This window comes from Copadichromis virginalis, linkage group LG23 (genome assembly GCF_057382275.1).
Source record: "Copadichromis virginalis isolate Kocher_CV1m ecotype Utaka linkage group LG23, C_Virginalis_male_GT1.1, whole genome shotgun sequence".
NCBI lineage: Eukaryota > Metazoa > Chordata > Actinopteri > Cichliformes > Cichlidae > Copadichromis > Copadichromis virginalis.
Genome location: NC_140639.1, coordinates 45,346,054 through 45,367,478, shown reverse-complemented (window position 1 = coordinate 45,367,478; position 21,425 = coordinate 45,346,054). Strand labels below are relative to the sequence as shown.

At 40.6% G+C, this 21,425-nt stretch overlaps 2 protein-coding genes across 3 annotated transcripts; both read left to right on the top strand.

Annotated features, from left to right (window-relative positions):
- Positions 1-5,071: 5,071 nt before the first annotated feature.
- On the top strand, positions 5,072-13,917 carry rcbtb1 (regulator of chromosome condensation (RCC1) and BTB (POZ) domain containing protein 1). Of its 2 annotated transcripts, none has more exons than XM_085448693.1 (13): positions 5,072-5,160; positions 5,731-6,019; positions 6,492-6,642; positions 7,900-8,066; positions 8,872-9,030; positions 9,114-9,221; positions 9,357-9,499; positions 9,752-9,815; positions 9,936-10,062; positions 10,170-10,296; positions 10,476-10,627; positions 10,722-10,868; positions 11,619-11,677. In XM_085448693.1, the coding sequence occupies exons 1-12, from the start codon at positions 5,144-5,146 to the stop codon at positions 10,862-10,864; spliced, it is 1,647 nt and encodes a 548-aa protein (XP_085304819.1). In that variant the 5' UTR covers positions 5,072-5,143; the 3' UTR covers positions 10,865-10,868; positions 11,619-11,677. The 2 variants fall into 2 exon arrangements, with proteins under 2 accessions (XP_085304819.1, XP_085304818.1); XM_085448692.1 differs by having other exon boundaries at positions 5,073-5,160; positions 10,722-10,852; positions 11,619-13,917.
- A 434-nt stretch (positions 13,918-14,351) lies between these two features.
- Positions 14,352-21,424, top strand: cdadc1 (cytidine and dCMP deaminase domain containing 1). Its single transcript, XM_085447618.1, has 12 exons — positions 14,352-14,802; positions 14,931-15,127; positions 15,574-15,674; positions 15,804-15,981; positions 16,509-16,806; positions 17,710-17,916; positions 18,011-18,111; positions 18,315-18,364; positions 18,976-19,145; positions 19,237-19,426; positions 19,745-19,793; positions 19,919-21,424. Exons 2-12 carry the CDS (start codon positions 15,028-15,030, stop codon positions 20,023-20,025), a joined length of 1,551 nt encoding a protein of 516 aa, XP_085303744.1. The 5' UTR covers positions 14,352-14,802; positions 14,931-15,027; the 3' UTR covers positions 20,026-21,424.
- Position 21,425: the final 1 nt, after the last annotated feature.

The window sequence follows — 21,425 nt, the reverse complement described above, 5'->3', positions numbered from 1 at the left end:
GACGGAGACAAGACTCCATACTAACAGATGCATGAGACAGTGGGAGGAAGGTAAAGGGAACCAATAAGGGAACTAACCAGAACTAAAAATAAAAATACAAGAACCAAGGAACCAATCGAAAACAAAAGAGAAAATATGAAATAAGAATCCCAAACAATACTCAGAAAAATCCAGGACCGCGACATTGTGCAGTTGCACCATCAACTGATGTTGGCTGGCACTGAGATCACCCGATCTGTTGGGGCTGCCCAGGCTTGACTTTGGTCCTTGCTTGAATTAATGCTATGCTGGATTTAAGCTATTACTACTGTGAGTAAAAGAAAACATAATTAGAATATAGTGTGCTTAAATTTGCTTAGAGGAGGGGGTCCAGCTGTAGATTGGTGAATGTCTGTGTGTTTTAGTTTGGTTTAGCTATAGGCCTGAACTTGTCATAACTTAGAAGTAGGTTTGCAGGAGACTCTCCACATGCTTAGCTGTAAAAGTAAGACAACAAGAGGTCAATGGCCCAGTGGATGCAGAGTGGGGGTCTCAGTGCTTGTAATATGTTTTGTATGTTTTGTAGAGGAATTTGGTGTAGCTTGGGTGAGGGGAGATGGACTTTTATGACCGGCAGGAAGTCACATATACAGAGACACACACTCACTCACGTGCACACACATACACACAGGTACGCGCACACACAGGTACTCACGTGCTCGCACATACATACACAAACACAGGGTTTACAACACACCATGTGGGTTTTACGATGGGGTCGCTTCTATAAAACTGGTTGTAACAAACAAAGAAGTGAAGATCTGCAGAGGGACACCGGCCTTGCACATCTCCCCTTCTAGAAGGTGCATGCGTAACTGAAGATAAAGAAAGGTTTTGTGAAATGACTACTGAGTCCGGTGCCGTCTCTGGATGCCCGAGGAATAAAATAGAACCGGGGTGAAACTGCTTTACGTAACACTACACATGGGAGTTAGTCCTTTCACTGCACTATAACAGTCAAGCAGCTTGGTGTACATTTGAGCAAGAAGACATCTGCATTTTTATTTTAATTGTCAGGCACATGCTGAGAAGAGAGAAATTCTGTGCTGGCACAGATAAGCAATTACACCCAAACACTGAAGTTTCTGGAACAAATCTCATTCTCTGCTGCAATGCAGTATTGGCAAATGAGTCCAGTATAATGGTCCCCACAAACAGCCCTGTCTCCTGCTTGTTTGTCCCTAGACTTGTAGCTATATGGCTGCACCTATTTAAGATACACATACATACTTATTACTGAAGCATGGGTGAGGTCTGGCAAATGTTATTTTCACTCTCTGTTCCCACTATGTTTTATTTTGAAGGCTTCAGTGCTGTAGCATGGGATTGCTGTCATCAAAGGGCAAAATATCATCCCTGCGCACAGAGAGCTGCTTCAGCTGAAAGTGACAACAGCTACAGAGCATGCGTGTGTGTGTGTGTGTGTGTGTGTGTGTGTGTGTGTGTGTTTGGATTTAAGAAATCTGTGCACAGGATGCAATGAATGCAGAACACCAAGAACAATGGAGAAGGGAAAGTAAAAGGAGTGGGGAAGGAAGAAGAGAAAGAGAGTAGAGTTAGGAGGAGTAAAGGGACAAAAAGAGGAAGTATGAAAGCAAAAGACAGACATGTAGAGAGTGGCACGCGCACAGCCGGTGAGGATTCACAATAAGAAAAGGAACCAGGAGACAGGTGACTTAATTACAACAGTGAAAGAGATCGTTTAAATCAGAAAAAAGCTGACACTTAAGATTCCGCCTTTGCTGTAGATCTTTACTCACTTGAATCTGACAGCAATGACACTGCAGTAATGCCTCTGAAAAGACTTTTTTCCTTTTATATTTGATTGAAATGTATAGGTTTTTTATGCTGTATGTATCAGGTATATCACTATGCTTAATTGGGGAAACATTAATAATGTTGGGGTATTCTAAGCGACTGGACTTTAAGTTTCTTGAAGACATTTCAACCTCTCATCTGAGAAGCTTCTTCAGTTCTAAGACCTAATGGTGGAGAGTCCCAGGTATTTAGGCCCTAGTGGGAGCTGTATTTTAAGAGGGTTGTTGACCCACTATTGATCATGTGCCTCATTACATGAACCAAGGTGTGAAAAAGGGTGTGGGTTTGGATGAAACCATGTGAGACCTTGCCTCAACCTATCATGTGACCTGATGAGATCACCTGACGCAAGATATGAGTGGGCGTTAAGGCACCTGTGAAGGGATCTCAAAACTAAATTGTAGGTGGCAGACAGTTGGTGTTGTAATCCACCCCCTCTGTTCAAAAATGGTTGTTCACAGTGGACATACGTGGCTACTTCAACTCCTCTGGCATCCTCGAAAGAGTGGCCTTTGGCCTTCAGATGCAGACGTACAGCTCGTCCTGTCGAAGTGGCTGTTCTATGTTGTGCCATGTGTTTATGAGGTCGAGCATATGTATGGCTGTTTGGTTTTTCCAGTGCAGAGTTCTGAGCAGTCGTTGCTGCACTGTAAAGGTACACAACATTGTTTGCTTTGTCTTTGGGATGAACCAGTTTTTGTCTAAGTGGCTGGCTGGGTCTGAAGTGCACTGGGAAGTCATGCTTGGAGAAGATTCACCTGACTTTCTATGATAAACCTGCTGGGATAACAATGTTGTTCCACTTGTCCTTCTGTTTCTCCCTTCTTTATTGTGTATCTTTGCCTATTTGATGAAAGCCCAAATGGACTTTCCATGACCTGGATGTCTGACAATCAACACAGACAATGTTTGGGTATATTTATGAAAGAAGCTTTCTACAGCTGTAGGTGGCAGATAAGAGCGACGGAAGTACACAAGTAGCGAAATACATCATGTGTTGGCTAAAGCAAAGACCTATTACTGTATAAAAAGTGACACTTCCTTTGAATAGTGGATTTTTAGACTGCCCCTGGAGCGTGTCATGGGCACCATGCTATTGAGAATTGGGTTAGCATTGAGCCTGCTGATGTATTGATCTGTTAGCTCAGAGAGAAAAACACAACATGGCCTGCATCCATCCAGGGAATATCATATAACCAACCACTAAGTAACAGAATAGACCACAACTGCATGAAAAGGGGAACCCTAATTGGACAATATCATCTGTAAGGCTTCACATTCCCTTTTGATATAAAACTCCCCCCCCCCCTTTTTTTTTTTTTTTTGTAGTATTTGAAAAAAGAAAAATAAATTATATTCCTTCTGGCCAACTACCTGTTGGTGGTCCACTGGAGGCATTATTATTGCACTGAAAATCTAAATTTCAAAATCATTCAGTGAATATTATTTTAGTTTAGTCTGTTGTTTTCAAACCACAAATGCGTTTTTATACTCAATCAGACTGAACTGACCCCGTATTAAAGCCTTGATGTTCTGCTGTTCACTTGGAAAGCACCCCGCTTGTTGCAGCGCATTAAACCTTAAGAGCCCAATGCTACAGTGTGTGCCAGTACTCCACCTACTGTTCATAAACAGGAACTACAAGGTGGTTGAGACAGGACACATTTTCTGGTTGTTTTTGGAGGGGGGGGGGGGGGGTCAGAGAAATTTAATAATAATGTTTTATTTATATGCAGCTTTTTTCCCCACATATGGGGATTTAAATAAGGAATTTTAACTTGTGAGTATCAGTCAAAGTCAGCTTTATTGTCAAGAGATCAAGACTCATCAGACGAGGCAACATTTTTCCACTTGTCCAGTTTTGGTGAGCCTGTGTGAATAGCTGACAGGAGTATCACACAGTGTGGACTGTAAAAGGTATGTTTCGGACCTCAGACCATTACAGAACCACGAGAGCTGTTGCCCATCTGGGTAACGTAATAATACGGCCCACAACTATTGCATAATTCCTCAGTAATTTAAAGGAATTTCAGTTATTTTATTTGAAGTTACAAAGTAATTATATTTGTCGACAAAGACTTCATGGTAAGTATACTAGAATAAAAGGGTCACGTGTCATGACCCAGGAAGCAAAGAAATAATTATATTGTAAGTATATTTAAGTAGTTAGATAATTTTAAGTAGTTCCACTTTTCATAGTAATTTTGTAGAAAAACAAAATTTAAAATACTTGAGTGTGAGCCATATTTTGGAATGGATTAATCTTGCCTTTTCACAGCATTATTTTTTTTGAAAACTTTATTTAATTTGAGTTATGCTGATGCGCCGCTCGGCGTAGGAGGAACTAAGTGCTAAGTAATGCTGTTTATTCAACTGTCCTGTTTTAAACAATATAAATGTGATAAGGACAGTTCTCCCTTGCCAAGTAACAAGAAAAAATAAGTACTATCAAAATGTGTAGGACTATGTGACCTCACAGTGATGGAGCCTAGTCTAACTTTTTTCTTGCACAATCACAGCTCAAACATAACTTTTAAAGGAGGGTACAGAAGTTGGAAGTACCTGGAAGTTAGACCAAGTAAAGCCACTCCATAATACAGCCTGCCCCCCAAGAAGTCCAGTGCACTTATATTGTTTGTTTTCCCACAAATTACACCATACTTAAAATTACTTACAGTATAATTTATGTCTCCTTTCCTGCAAAATACCCAGAATTTAGGCACTAGTTAAATATACTTAGAATATAATTATTTCGTCTTTCCTGTAAGTTGAGTGATGCTTAAAACTACTCATACACAACCTAACATTACTGCTTTAGTTATAATTATTTCTTTGTCACCTGCAAAAACTTGACTTGTTCCAGTATACCTACCTTTAAGTATTTGTAGATAAATATAATAACACTGAAAAAAAAAATAAATTCGTTGAAGATCGATTTTATTACAGGAGAATTGCGGCTTTGGTTCGGGCCGTGAGCGTTATCCCCATCTGTGGCTGGTAAGTGCACGTCTACATCTAGGTGTTATTTAACTGAGGGCCGGATGGGGCAGTGGTGCTCCTACGCGCCCGCTTAATCAACCGCGCGTATCATGCGCAAAGAAGAACAACTGACCACTCTCGACGCGGCTCGGCGGTTGTGCTACTGTAAACACCGGACGAGCGATTTTTTTTCAGGTAAATGTATTTATTAACACGAGTTTACACGCTGTAGAAGTAGTCGTTTTTATTCTCAAAGTTGTTGCCGTAACGCTGTCGCTGTCTGTCTTTTCTCAGTCGACTCGTTGTTATGGAGCGATGCTTTAGGTAGGAAGAGCACAAGAAAGCGCTTAACTAAGCTACTAGCTTCTCCGTTCATCACAAGCTTTTAATCGCAGTTAGCTTTGCTGCTGTGGTGCCTTTAAGGGGTGAAATTAAAAGTTTTTCTACGTAGGGTTGAAAAAAAGGGGAGCAGTAAATTAGAGTATGCTTGTTTTGTTTCTTTTTTAAATTATTGTTATTATTACGATTATTGCTAATATTATTATTATTGTTATCATCATGCTGGCTAAGGTGGAAAAAAATGTAGCAATTTAAAACGTCCCTGCTTATCAGCTATATCCAATATCAGCTCGCTGGCTTTTCTCAGGAGTTGAGAGCTTAACAGTAACATTATGTGTTATTGCTTTGGCCTCATGCTATGCCTCATTTACATGAGATTGAGATGCATTTCCCAAGACATACAGGTATTATTTGATGTAGTTCTGAACTTGCCAAATACTTGCCTGTCATTTCAAGAGAAGAAGAATAAATGTTACCCCTCTTTATAGTAATGTAACTGTTTAAAAAACAAACTTTGTCTATTTATCTTTAATATATTTCTTGTCTTGTCTAAAGCGACAGCAGGGATGGTTCTTCTGGCTCCGCACCACCACCACCATCGCCTCCTCCTCGGGTCCTCCCTTCCCCTCGTCATCCCCCTCCTGTGCCCTCCTCCTCTCCCCGATCATCCCTGACTCCTCCTACTTCCCAGCTAGGAAGACTGAATTTTGCAGGAGCGGTGATGGATGTCAGTAAATGGCCCCTGTTCTACCTGCTGAGTGCTCAGGAACTAGCTACAGTGCGACAGGCCTGTGTCTTTGGCACCACTGCCAATGAAGCAATCTATATCACCCATGGAAATGAGGTGAGGAGTGCACATTTGATAGTTTCTGTTTATGATATGAGCTCTTTAAATAGCACTCGAATGATTGTACTTGTTTTGTCTTCCTTATATTTGTGCCTGAATCTAATTCTGACTTTACATGAAGTGTGTCGTTTGCTCTGTAGTTACGTGACAGTTTAAACAACAGGAAAACGTATGAAGCCGATGGGGTTTGCTGTGTGAAATGCCTCCAGTGCGCTTTTTATGTGAAGGTTTATTTCATAAGCGTGTGTTTTGTGGGGAAAGAAAAAATATGCCGCAGGAGATCCTGCATTGTTTTCACTTTCCTGTTTGAATGCCACCATACCAGAGCACAGCTGATCTCAATCAAAACGCATAAGTCACACAATGAGCATCTATTTGCTTTGTGTTTGTTGATAACCTACAACACAGCACTTTAAATGTGTATCTGCACTGTGTCTCTGTATTTTGAAACGTGTGTTACTGTTTCCAGGTGTTTGTGTTGGGGTTAAACTGCAGTAGCTGCCTTGGTACAGGAGACAGTCTGAGCACTGTTATGCCGAAGAAACTGGACTTCCTACGAGGGAAGAAGGTAGCCAGTGTGAGCTATGGCAGCGGACCTCATGTCCTATTGGCTACTGACGGTAGGCTGTTTTTTTATATTTATACAATGTTTTCATCCTGCTGCATAAGCATTTCACTGTATAGTCATGTGCTCAATATTGGTCAATTTCTACAGAAAGGTTGACTTTTTTCTATTGAACAGTGGAAATGTCACTAATATGAGCTTAACCCTTTCATGCATAGTGGTCACTACAGTGGACAGCTATTCAAAGGCTGTTTTCTTGTATTTGTGTCAGTGTTGATGGTGTACTTGCACATAAACCACTACATTGGACACTGATGTGTCAGTCCATACACATCAGTTGTATGCACATCAACTGATGGACATACAATGTATACACATCAACCCTTTGAAAAGGCAAAGCAAGTTTATTTATACAGCACAATTCAACGGCAAGTTGATTCAAAGTGCTTAACAGAGACATTAAAAAACAAAAACAAATAAAAAGCATGATTTACAATGGGGAAAAAAGGAACAGTAGATAAAATCAGTACCGGTAGTTAAAATGTAAGTTTTGAAATTTAAGCTTAAAAGTGTGGATTTGGTGCTTTATTCAAATGCAGCTGAGAACAGGTGAGTCTTCAACCTGGATTTAAATAAACTGAGTGTTTCAGCTGATCTGAGGCTTTCTGGGAGTTTGTTCCAGATATATGGAGCATATAAGCTGAATGCAGCTTCTCCGTGTCTGGTTCTGACTCTAGGAACTGATAAAAGACCGGATCCAGATGACCTGAGGGATCTGGAAGGTTCATACTGGGTCAGCAGGTCACTGATGTATTTTGGTCCTAAACCATTCAGAGCTTTATAGACCAGCATCAGAACTTTAAAGTCTATCCTCTGATGGACAGGCAGCCAGTGTAAAGACCTCAGAGCTGGACTGATGTGGTCCACTTTTTTGGTCTTAGTGAGGACTCGAGCAGCAGAGTTCTGAATGAGCTGTAGTTGTCTGACTGATTTTTTTAGGTAGACCTGTAAAGATGCTGTTACGGTAATCAAGCCTACTAAAGATGAATGCTGAATGATGAATGGACTAGTTTTTCCAGGTCCTGTACATGTAAATAAATAAATAAGTAAATGTTTAAAAAAAAATAAGTTCAAAAATCTTTTTTTCATACCTAAAGATGAATAAAAATCCTGATTCAGGTTGTCATAATTCATGCATGAAAGGGTTTACCTGAACTAAAAAATGTGCTAATAACATAAATAGAAACTCAGACACTGTATAACCAAAACCTGTATAACATTGACAGCTTAAATTTGTTTTTATGTGTTGCAGATGGACATCTGTTTGCATGGGGTCACAATGGTTACAGTCAGCTGGGGAATGGGTCGACCAACCCGGGACTCTCCCCCGTGTTGATCACCGCTAACCTGCAGAACAAAAAAGTGAAAGAGGTGTCGTGTGGCTCACATCACTCTATGGCTCTCACTCTGGATGGAGAGGCAAGTCCTTTTTTATATATATTTTTTAAATTACCGTTAAATGTGTTTAGCGTGTCTTTTCCTGTCTCGCTCTGTTCTCTTCTTTTCCCCTCACCCCCAGCTGGTCCTGGCAGATGCTTCTCCCTGAACCTGGTTCTTCTGGAGGTTTCTTCCTGTTAAAAGGAAGTTTTTCCTTCCCACTGTCACCAAGTGCTTACTAGTGGGGATCAGCTGAGTGATTAGGTTTTCTCTCTATTATTGTACAGTCGTAACCTTACAATATAAAGCATATTGAGGTGACTGCTGTTGGGATTTGGTGCTATGGTGCTGGATGGTAAACAGTTTCCATTCACTCTTAAACAACAAAAGAAAAGAGCAGGGATGGCAATAGTAGGTAATGAAAAGAAATATGTGGCACACATAATTTAATTTAATTAATAAAATATCATCAAATATGACTGAAATTAGAATATTCTTATTTTTATGTACCACTCTAAATAAAAAGTTTAGCCCTAAGGGGGTCACCCTTATATACCTTGACCTGCCACCTTGAGGCCTTTAGGTGTCACACTAAGAAGCCTGTCTTTAACCCAGCGGCATTAAAGCTAATGGGGTTGTTTGTGTGGTAAGCTGGAAAGGCTGTTGCCATTTAAAATATTACTAAGTGTACGTTAAGTATTGCATCCTTTTCCCAGTTTGTTCATGTACATTCAAGTTTTTCTGTTTGAGATGTTACTCAAACAGAACAACTCAGAGTACAGCATCAATAACATCATTCTGAGAAAGGTGTTTTTTCTCACACTACAACATTGTCAATCCTCTCTAGGTCTTTGCATGGGGATATAATAACTGTGGCCAGATTGGTTCAGGCTCCACAGCCAACCAACCCTACCCCAGGAAGGTCACCGGATGCCTGCAGGGCAAGAATGCATCGGGCATCACGTGTGGGCAAACCTCCTCTATGGCTCTTGTCGACAATGGAGAGGTGATGTTAAATAAATTCTTAGTGATCTCATTGAGAAATCTGAACTTGATGTGGTAAACAGGGTGGCTTTTATTTCTCTTTAGGTTTACGGCTGGGGCTACAATGGAAATGGGCAGTTGGGAATTGGCAACAATGGAAATCAGCTGACACCTTGCCGTGTCGCTGCACTCCAAGGGATGTGCATTCAACAGGTGAGACATCCAACAACCACATGAATGAGTTTTTAATATCAATAATTGCCTTGAGGATGACTCATGATTTGTGCTGACATCTGATTGGGTAATTTTTTTTTATCAGCCGCATTTAAATCCATCCCTACCTTCCAGATTGTATCGGGCTATGGACACTGCCTGGCCCTAACCGATAAAGGGCTGCTATATGCCTGGGGAGCAAATACCTATGGTCAACTGGGAACTGGCACCAAGAGCAACCACCTCAGCCCTGTGCACATCATGGCTGACAAAGAGAGGTAGGAAGGAGAGGGAAGGGTGTCGGACGTTTCCTGTTAATATTTAGTTTCCTGTCCTCATTTCCTCCCTCTGTACCTCTGCCTCCGCTCCTGGTCTTAAGTGGTCGTCTGCAGTAAACAAAACAATGCTCTTTCCCTAATTGTAGATATTTTGGGGCAAATCATGCCACAGCAAAACAGCTTTCAGACTTTTGACATGTTTCAGTACAATAATTAAGAAGGAAAAGCTTCCCTGTGTCTCTAATTTGGCAGGGTCGTCGAGGTGGCAGCATGCCATTCGACACACACGTCGGCAGCCAAGACCCAAAGTGGGCAGGTATAGCATTCATCTTTCAAAGTGATGCACAGTCTTGTATTTCTTTGGTTTCTGGAATTCTTTATTCTAAAAAAAAGACCAAAAAAATCCAGGAGCATTATCATTTCACTCCTCCTCCAGGTTTTTATGTGGGGTCAGTGCCGGGGCCAATCCATTGTCCTGCCACACCTCACGCACCTCACCAACACAGACGACGTCTTTGCCTGCTTCGCTACGCCATCCGTTATGTGGCGCCTCATGTCTATGGGTGAGAGAAGAGACAACAAATTGTGGATTATTTGTGTAAAAAACAAACAAAAATGAAAGCTGTCTAAGTACTAGAACTGTTTCTACTGCGGGGGGGTTTTCTTCTAGAGCAAGATGACTTCCTGACGGTTGCAGAGGCTCTGAGGAAAGAGTTCGACAGTCCAGAAACGGCTGACCTCAAGTTCAGTGTTGATGGCAAATACATCCACGTTCACAAAGCTGTGCTGAAGATCAGGTGTGTTTATTATCCACATAGCTATAAGTGAAAGATAGCCTTGATGCATTTGGTAGCTGTGCTTTGTTTCAGGGCAGTTAAGGCAGCCTGTGATTTTTGTTGGCAGCCCTTAACATGTCAGGTTTTGACTATTTGACCATTTGTATACATTGTAAATAAAGTATTTTTATCGCGGCTAGGTGCGAGCATTTCCGTTCAATGTTTCGCTCCCAGTGGACGGAGGATCAGCAGGAAGTGATAGAGATTGGCCAGTTCTCGTATCCCGTCTACAGGTCCTTCCTGCAGTTTCTTTACACAGACACTGTTGACCTTTCGCCTGAGGATGCCATTGGTTAGTATGAATGCAACTGTTAAATATGTTCTTAGAGTGTGTAGAAGGATGGGGTTTTTTTTGACACTGTGTGTGTTTGTGTGTTGTGCTGCAGGCCTGTTGGACCTGGCCACCTCTTATTGTGAAAACCGCCTGAAACGCCTATGTCAGCAGATCATCAAGAGAGGAATCACTGTGGAAAACGCCTTCACCCTGCTGTCTGCTGCCATACGATACGACGCAGAGGTACAGTTATAAACAGGTTTGTCAGGTGGATAAGCTGAGGTGGTAGATAAATTCACATTTTGGACCAGACGACCAAAATGTTTGTGTGCCATGAGCTTGTGATCTTGTTGCCTTTAAAATAATTGCTTTAAAGACGTGGATCAGGTCTGCGACGACTCACAGTCAGTGTCAATCTTCAAAAATGACTTGGGTGCAATAAAACTGCAATACGACAGTTAGTCTGCTATCAGTTTGAGCTTGGGTCAAGGCTGCAATTACATGCAATCTGTTTGTGATAATGTAGTGATTAACTGTAATAAACTGGCCAAAATGAAGGATGTACACACATATATAAACAGAAATTTATATTAACTGCACACATTCAGAGTCAGAACCTCAGACACCTGAACAGAAATTCCTCCAGAATTCGTGACGTTGTTGCTGCAGGGCAGCAATTTCACAGCAGCCGCTCAGCAACCTTGCTGTGTAGAAGAATGCAAGCAGTCGAGTCGGGTCCTCTATTATACTGATCAGCGCACTCACACGGTGATTGCAACATGTTGACAATCAGTCTGTGTTTAAATATTAGACAGCTGTTATTTGCAAACCTTCACCAGTCTGTCTGAGAGTGATGGCAGTCTGCCCGAGTCTGCACTATGGTATAGCAGCAAAGGAAAACTGTCAGGGATTACAAGGTTTAACACCCTGTAAAATAAGCATCGGAATGTTTGTTCTTTCTTTTGCAATCTAATCTCCTTATTATTTTTTCTATTGTTTGATTTTCCAGGACCTGGAAGAGTTTTGTTTCAGGTTTTGCATAAACCACCTGACTCGGGTAACTCAGACCGAAGCCTTCTGGCAGGTAGACGGAGCAATGCTGAAGGAGTTTATCAGCAAAGCGAGCCGCTGTGGAGCCTTCAAGAACTGAGTGGTGCTTTTAGGCTCCTGCGACCTAAAAAAGAAAGAAAAAAACCAACTAATGACCGAGTGGATTTGATCACGCTGCGTGTGCAGCAGCAGAATGCAACACCACAGTTTTCACATTCCTGTTGATCCCATCCACGACAAAAGAGGAGGCCCTTTCTTGAAATACTTATTTATATATACTTTAAAGAAGCACTTAAACAACATTATTCACAAGATGCTTAAACTGGATTTTAAGCTGCGTTATCTGTGGATCTAAAATGAGCACTTTGGCCAAACCCATGGCGCCTTTTCTGTGGAAGTTCTTTACATATGTTACGTATACTTGAATTTTTTTTATTTTTTCTCAGCAGCGTTTGCTTTGTTCATTTACTTTCTGGAAAAGTTCATGTGAGGGACCAAAGATCTGGAAGGAATAAACTACTGACCTAATCTAAAGAGATGAACACTGTAATGTAAACATGTTTCACACACTTAGCAGTAGAGCCCAATTTATTGGTGAATTGATTGCATTGGTTAATTGCCAGTCTGTTAGTGTTTGCGTTCATACAGGAAAACTTAAGAAAGTAACGAGGAGATGGGAGAAAGACCCTTCTACCATGTTATGATTGCTGACATTGCATAGTTTGTCCACCAGCTGACACAGGGTAAGTTTGGCATTACCTGTTGGAGCACCTATAGCTGATCTGAGCAGAGTAAATAACGTAGCAATTTAGGGAAATTGATTTGTTGAGTTTCTCTGAAATGAAAAAAAAAATATTGACCAATATATCAGACTGTAAGATTTTTGAATCACCAAATATCTGTATCGGCCTTAGATATCTTATATAAGTCAGGCTCTAATTTGGTATTCAGCAGCTCTTTGTATTTAACTCAAAGCAACTGATTGATAAAGACAAACTCATACATATACATGACATACACAGCTGATGCAGAGCCTTCTGTGGTTTGTTATGAGTTGCTTGCTTGGTAAATGTCCTTTGTACATTTTGGGAAGTTAAAACCTGTTTTACTAGGTGTGTTCATTCTGCCTCACATTTCCTCTGCAGCACTACAGTCATCTCTTTATATTCCGTAATACTAAGAGGTTGATTTTTTAAGCTTATTCAAAAATCTATGGAATATATAGACTGAGAAAGTTGCGCTTTTCAGTTAAGAAAAATAACCGTCTTTGGTAAAATTACGACATTAGCTCCTTTTTTTCTTCCATTGCAAGTAAAATGTGTTGTATCTAAGGAATGTTGTACTGTGGAAACTTGCTCAGGTTTCCGCATTATTAGCATTTTCATCATTACAGGTTGGTTTCTGTGTTCGGGCAAATTAAAAATAAATCTACAAAAGTACTTAAGAGGAATTCATCTTAGTTTCTGTAGGTTTTTCTATATATGGAGCAGAAATTGCACTAAACAAAGCTACAGGATACATTGCATATTAAAGAAAGAGGAATGCTTTGAAGCACTTTTTTTCATTCTTTCACTTTGTCGTCTGATGACCAAAAACTCCCTGTGCGTCCTAGCCTTTAGGACAACATGTCAACCATGCCGTCTCCCAGTAAAGCCAATGTGAGATCAGTTTCTATTTCCTTGATAGGTTTCTATTTCTTGATGTACTCAGATGCTTGAGGAGGAGTTTCTGTTCGCTCCAACTAAAGCAGAACTGCTATTTATTATTAAGCACAGCTTCAGTTCAGGCTGGAAAGTAATTTAGGATGCTTTGAGAGCTTCTGTGGAAATCATTGTTTTCGGGAAATGAGGTCTAGGTTTACAGTTTCTGCTTGTTTTGTTTTTTATGAGCTGTTCCTTCTTTTTTTTTATGAAGTAATTTAAACTGGAAGAGTAAAACTGATTTGCATATTGTATTCACTCTCTCTCTCTCTCTCACTCACACACACACACACACACACACACACACACACACACACACACACACACACACACACACACACACACTCTCTCTCTCTTTGTTATACTTTCATCGTTTAGGAGAAGTTTATAAAACCATTAGGTCCATGCTTATATTCAGCTTACAGCATTGCAGTGTTTGGGGTATGCATTATTATTCTGTTGCTGTTACATACTTGAGACATACTGTATTATTTTACTTTTTTAATTTAGCTATGGGGATTATATTTCTGTGATGAAATAAATATTTCTTAAATCTGATTTGTTCACTTGTCATAACAATTTTTGTTCTTTTTTTTTTGTATTTTTTTTATTGTCTAGCTCTTTATTGGCTCTTTGATGCAAACAATTATGTTTTATGGCAAAATGATAACGTGAAAAATATACATGCAAATAGAATGATATAACATCTATAAATCAAAATTATAGATGGGAATGTGAGATTTTAAAAAGAATATATCACTTAAGGAAATTTTTTATAAAAAGTGGTACATTTTGGTGAAATTTTAGTAGATTTTTCATTAATAAAATGTATAAAAATGAAATGTATTTATCAATAAAATGACAAACAGTATCCCACATTCTTGATTTTTAGTTCAAAAACGCTTTGTAACAGTCACAATTGTGTGGTGTGTCTTTAAGACAACGTAAGGTAAGGGTTAGTGATGTCACAGGTATGCGCCACTGCTCTCTGTGGAGAATGAGAGAGTGTATGGGCTCGGAAAAGTGTATGGGCTTAACTGCTTATGTTTAGCAGTTGAAATGATTAGTACTTTGTTGCGTGCTGACAGCCAACCAATTGGCCCCGCCCATGTGACAGCGTCAGAAAATATTTCCGGAAGAAATCCGGAACTGTTAAGATACCGTCCACTAGCGAAGTCACAGAAGAACGGCTCCTTCCCCTTTAAATAAGAGGGAGGCAGTTTCTGCTTGCGGTAGAAAGACATGAAGTTACGTTCGTCCAAGTATTTATCGGCTGTACAGTGTTTTATTAAGAATCATTGTACTGTAATACGCGAGTTAGTGCTAGTAATGTTAGCACTGTAACACTGTAACTTAAAAAGTCACCGGTTGCTGAGAGTTACCGTTACTCATCGGATTTCAACGTGACTTTAACTAGTCGTTATAAAAAAAATATTCTGAAGTGTAAGTTCATATTTGTACGTGAATTTCTTTATTGGTGCAACTTTATTTACCAAATCGGTGTCTTTTTATGCTTTTATTTTGAAAGCGTCGGTTGAAAATAGTATTCATGTGACTATCCAACTTAACAGTAAAAAGGATACCAAAAGAAAGCTTCATCCGGCTCTTCTCTTGCTGAACGTCGGGTCGACGTATTATATCGTTTTCTGTAGCTGACAGATTGATTGAATGGAAGAAAGCCAAATATGGAACCGAGCCGATCCGGGCCGGTCCACACCGTGTCGAGAAACAAGAGACAGCAGCACCCAGACTGACAGCAAAATACAAGGTGAGCCAACTGGAGGAAGAGTTCTTCCAGTAGTTTAGCTTCATATTTTTCCCTTCTGTCATGCCACAAAACCGCAGCTTCATGAGATACAGTTTACCAGAGAGGCACTTTAAATGGCCACGGCTGACAGCCTTTATTTACACATTACACAATGCTGCATATATTTATCTTAGACTTGGCCGATCATCTTATCCTATTCACATTATATGGCAAAATCCCCATCCTCAGATCAATACACATAGGTCTTCACCTGCGTGTATCTGAAATAAATGTTATATTTTTCTAAGTCTCAGTCAACAGGCCAAGTTAGCTTCGGTGGGGCCTTTAAACCATGCAAACATTAGTAATCTTCATGGTATATATTCTCATCCAAGCATGTGTTACTGCAGCTTTTCAGGAAAGCATTGTGCACAAGATGGCTTAATTCAGCTTTGTCTCTGCTTCAGGTCATGGCCCCAGGTTGTCAAAGGTAAACCTCTTCACCTTGCTGAGTTTATGGATGGAGTTATTCCCTCAGGAGCAAACAGAGGAGGATGGTGGTAATCAGGTTAGTTTGAATATAAAAAACACAGTGATGTATGCAATCTAGGGAAAAAATCATCAAGTTCTGTGGAGCGATTCATCTTTACTAGCACTTGTGTGTAAAATTAATAACTGTAGCTGTACTGTGCTTCAGCTCCATGGGATGGGTCTGGTGGTGGTGCGGGAAAGCAAAGTGGTGGGACTTCATTGTTCAGGAGCTGAGCTCCACGCTGGACAGGCAGCCATCATCCAACATGGTGCTCGCCTGGCTGACTGTCAACTGTACTTCTCGAGGAGACCCTGCGCTACTTGCCTGAAGATGATCATTAACGGTGAGTGGAGAAGGAGGCATGATGCAGGAATGAGTAGACGGCATTAAGGGAGCCTAAAAACAACACGCAGCGTGAATGTGTTTCTGTGTCACACTCTCAAATAACGAGATGTTCTTGATCAGGCAGAACTACATATCTTGCTGTCACTTTGAGGCACCACCCTAACTGTAGTCAGAATAACTGCAGCCTTTCTGGTACTGCACCTCCTTTCATTTACTTTCATTTACTTTGAAGTGGACCTGTTTTATAAGACTTGGCGAGCAGCCTCTTTATGATCAGATTGGAGGAATGACACATTGAGAAGTGAACACACTTAGAAACTCAGGACAGACTTTGACACCATAATGATATATTTATTTACTGTGAGCGTATGACTGAATATGTCCCACAGGTGTTGCCGTACTGTTGTAAACTGCATTATCGGCATTAAACTACATCAGCAGTTTGCTGAACTTTGGAGCTCTGTTCTCTCATTCCCGGGCAAAGTTAACTAAGATGGATAAATGCTGTTTGCTCTCCTCCTCCAGCTGGAGTCAGTCAGATCTCTTTCTGGCCCGGGGACCCTGAGATCAGCATTCTGAAGTCCACCTCTATGAACAATCCCAGCTACTGCGGTCCAGCTCACTTCATCTCAGAGGAAGCTTTACTAGACGCTGTAGCAGTAGAGAAGCTCAAGTCCAACAGCCGTCCTCACATCTGCATGCTGCTGCAGCCGCTGGCACCCGGCCTAGCGCAGTTTGTCACCGAGACGTCCAGAAATTGTGACTTCACAGAGAGGATCACTGATGACGACCCAAAGCAGAACACAGAGGAGCTTTTCAACAGGTACCTTACTATACTTACTGTATCTGCTTCTGCACAGCAGCACTTTTGAGCTATGTGCTGAATTCTCTTTCTAATAAGTTATACTCAGTTGCCTGGTATATTTTAGAGGGAAACCCAAGGAGGTTCTCGACACGCACCAAAAAAACCCCAAACAAACTGAACCTGAAGCAGAAATCTCAGCTGATGAGAACACCAGATGGTTAACTCAAGAAAACGGAGGGGAAAAAAAGTCCAGTTTTCATAAATCAGTGTCAAACAATATAAAATAAATGTGCACATCATTATTTATATTACAGTGTAGTGTGCTAAAGTGCATCAAAACAAATGAAGTCAAAATAATTGTTTGCTTTGTAACTGTAGTGACTGCAGAATTAACTTAAATATGAGAATGACGTGGCAGAGAGAAACCTGAAATCTGTATCTGATTCATGAGAGCAGAGTAAATGTATAGAACCAAATTATTTCAGCTGTGTGGTTATGAACAGTCGTAGGACGGTTATTGCTTTCCTAACACTTAAATTCCTGACGTAGGTTTGGTCAGAATTAGAGTGTGGGGTTTGGCAGGTAGATATTAAGAATAAACTCGCTTGATGTTATTATGTATAAAACCGCCCACTATATATTTTTATTTTTTACTTAATATTTAAAGGTGCTGGAACTCCGTTGCATCCTAGTTTAACCTCTGGTCAGACTTCAGCCATCAAAGGGCAAGAAAACCTGTAGATGAGGCACAAAGCAAAGATTATTCTGCAGAAATAATTAGAGAACATCTTTCATCTTTAAGTTAACCAGAATGAGAAGGAGAAATATTTATTGAGTGAATCAAACTCAAGTCGCGAAACTGCTGGATGACCACAGCTGGATTTTCAGCCCGTTTATAAGAAATATTCTGTGTCGTTCCAGAGAACGAATGAGATGCCTGAAGGATTTCTCCAGACAGTTCCTGGTTCGTAAGTCCCAGCTGCATCAGGAGATTTTGAAGCACATGGGCCTGGAGAATTTTTGCGTGGAGCCTTACTTCTCCAGCCTGAGAAACAACATGAGGGAGCTTGTGGAAGTTTTAGCTGCAGTGGCTGCCGGGGTGCCACAGCAACACTACGGCTTCTACAGGTTAGAAACTCTCAAATTTATCTGTTTGTCAGCACAGACATCGCCACGCGCTTGTACTTGACGCTCATTTGATCGTGTCCCTTCTGTGAACCAGGGAAGAGTCGTCAGTGCCACTGCCCCCTTGTCATGAAGATGTGCCCCAAGAAGTGGCTCGTCACTGCATGATCCAGGCCAGGCTACTGGCCTACAGGACAGGTGTGTTTGGTTATTCATAACACACACTACATTCTTCTACATTCTATTGCATATTGCCTGACAAGCATCATAACAACTGCTGTTTGGCTGCAGGACTTTTTCCTGAGTGATGTCGTAAAGGTTATGATCATTTCTAACAATGACCCTGTCAATAGTTTGCTATTTGTTTCCAGCTTCTTATACATGCATAACTGTCATTTCAGAGGATCCTAAAGTGGGTGTGGGCACTGTGATCTGGGCCAAAGGACAGTCGGTGAGCTCAACTATTCTCCTTTTGATTTGATTTAACTCGTTAATTCATCACAAGAGTAGACTGTTGGCAATTCTGTGTGCCAGTTCGGGTAGGATTTGACACCAGATTACAAGGTGACAAACTGACAAAACCTAATAACATCAGGCTCGTACAGAAGGAGTTTTTTTTTCTTTTTTTTTGTCTGCACAAAATTGGATTATATAAATCCATTTATGGATGATTGTATTAATGCATTGAGGTTTTCAGTGTGGGTGGATGCAGTTGTGACAAATGTCATGATGATGAGCCCAAAATGTTCAAATAAATCCTAACGCGTTCCTCAGTAGCGGCTGCTCTCTCTGGACAGTTTGAGATGGTGAGTGTTTTTTGACAAAGAGAGAGAGAGCTCAGTGTGGAAGAGGTCAGGAGACGGGTACAACAGTGAGTGTCCACACTCATCTGTAAAACACAGTCGAGGCCGTGTTGTGATTTGGGGCTGCTTTTCAGCCCGTGGTATAATGCAGATGGAATTAAGAACATTTTATTTCATCATTTAAAGCAGAGCTACCGATAGATTTAACACCCACACTGATGTTGTTAATGTAGTATTTTGATCTGTCCCCTCATCTCAGGCTGGCTGTAACGGAACAGGGTGTCTCTACCTGGTGGGCTGTGGGTACAACGCTTACCCCGCAGGTTCGCAGTACGCCGAGTACCCTCAGATGGACGCCAAACAGGAGGATCGCCAGAGACGTAAATACAGATACATTATCCACGCAGAGCAGAACGCCCTCACCTTCAGGTCAGAACTTGTCAGAAATGGCGGGAGGGGAAACATGAATGCAGAAAATCAGTGTTCATCATCGCTTGATAGGTGTTCCTCCTCCTTTCAGGACACGAGACATCAAACCGGATGAGCCAACCATGCTTTTTGTAACCAAGTGTCCATGTGATGAGTGTGTCCCTCTGATCAGAGGAGCCGGTATCACACACATATACACCTCTGACCAGGACCGGGACAAAGATAAGGGAGATATTTCCTACCTGCGATTTGGCACCCTAAAGAACATCAGCAAGTTCATAGTGAGTCCACAATGTTTTTCTTGTTTTGTTTTTGTTCCCTTTTATTTCATACTGTTTATGTTTGATGTTTGGAGTATATCAAACCTCCATCAATGTAGACATTTCTGCAGCTACAGTAAAGTCCAGGGTGCAGAAACGGGTCATTACTTCAGCAAACATAGCAAACGTAGACTCGGAAAATATGTTGAAAAGGGAGATGTATGTTAATTTATTCTGGTGCATAAGGGGATCTCTGATTCAGCAGCTTCTGGATGTCTTGCTTTTTGAAGATAAGGCTAACATGTCCTTAAAGAATCTGACATTTATCTGTCCTCACAGTGGCAAAGAAGCCCTTCAGTGTCCTCAGCGCCAGCTTTTCATCTTGCCAGTAAGTGGCACCCTATGCCTTTTTTTATTTTAACCATCTTCACAGATACATTACAGAAAGGAGTTATGAATCAGCCAATTTTCCTTTGCTGATTCGAGTTTTAACCACAGTGCCATTTATTGCAGACGGTTGTGTCGGAAAGCACAGCAGACAGACTGAGAGTGAGAGCCCCAGCAACAAGAAGCTGTGCACCAGCATGTCCTGCGAATCACCTGCTGTGAGCCGTCGATAAATCCACGTACCTAAAAAACACCCCCCACAGAGGCAGGTTTTAAACTTGCGTGCCACAGATTTGATCGTTCACAGCTGTAATAAATAGAGCTAAATGTTGTTTCCTTCATGAGCATCAAATCTGTGGCACATATGATTTTACACATATGTATCTTTTCCAAGTCCGGTCATTACATGAGTGGAGAGTTGGAAACAAACTGAAATCAATGCAATGCAATGACCTCAAAGGGACACCACTAAAAGCGGATTAATAGATCCATCGAAGATTAAAAAAAATAGGTACAGAAACTATGGACAATTTTTTTTTTTTTTTTTAAGCGTTTATAAGATACCACAAAGAAATAATTTATTTAAAATAGTTATTTAAACTGTGATATGCAGATCTGTTTGTTTTTGAAACAAATGGAGGGGGGGAAAGCTAATTATAAAAATCTAAATAATGAAAAAGTGTGAGATTAACAACACATGCAGCTCCTGGTTGTCCAGGATTGTCCTCGCGGTACAGAACGGTTTGAAATAAATTACTGCTTTTATTTTGAAGGCAGCTGCTGTGAGAGTGTTTGAAAGATGTGTTTCACACTGTAAGGATGTTATTGTTTTTAAACGCAAGCCAAATGCACTGAAGTGAAGCGTGTTGAGGATATGGATAATGCTTGAATGAAAGTTTAAAAAGTGTTCCTGCAGAGCAGAGAGGACGGTCAAAGGTTTGGTTTTGGAGCGTGAAGGAATTTACTCGACTTTACCAACTTTAATTTTCTACATGAACACACTTGTTTGTATTCTTTTCTTCTTCTTCTTTTTTTTCGTTCAGGTATAGTAAACACAGGTTTAAGTGTTTTTGTAACTTGAGTCCGAATCACAGAAAAGGCAGTAACTGTGATTACTGCATAATCTGAAAAATACCTGGAAAATAACACACACTTTCTTAAACACACACACGCAAAGCATGCATTCTCATCTATTCTTTTTTTTTTTTGTTTTAATTTGTTGTGAATGTTGTACAACAGCATCAAAGTGCAGAAAAAAACAAGGTGGCTGCTTTTAGAGGACATCGTGAAGAATGGTTAAATCTGCTCATAGTTGTAAAACAACTGGTTCAAGTCTGATGTTAAGCTGGTTGGCTTACATTTGCATCTCGTGTGATATTGCAATATACCATCACAACCTATGGCATGTGAACATAGCTGGTATTGGTTTTTGTCATCCCAAAAAAACTGTTTTCCTTTTTCTTTAAGGAGAAAAAAAAAAGCAAAACAGCTTTTAACGTGTTTACTTCTTCCTTTAAGGAAAGTCTGGGCTCTAATTAGGAGACTTATCATGACTCCATTTCACTTTGTTTTTAAAATTTCTGTGAATGCTTGTCAGATATCTACTGGGAAATAAAATCACATTGTTCTCAAG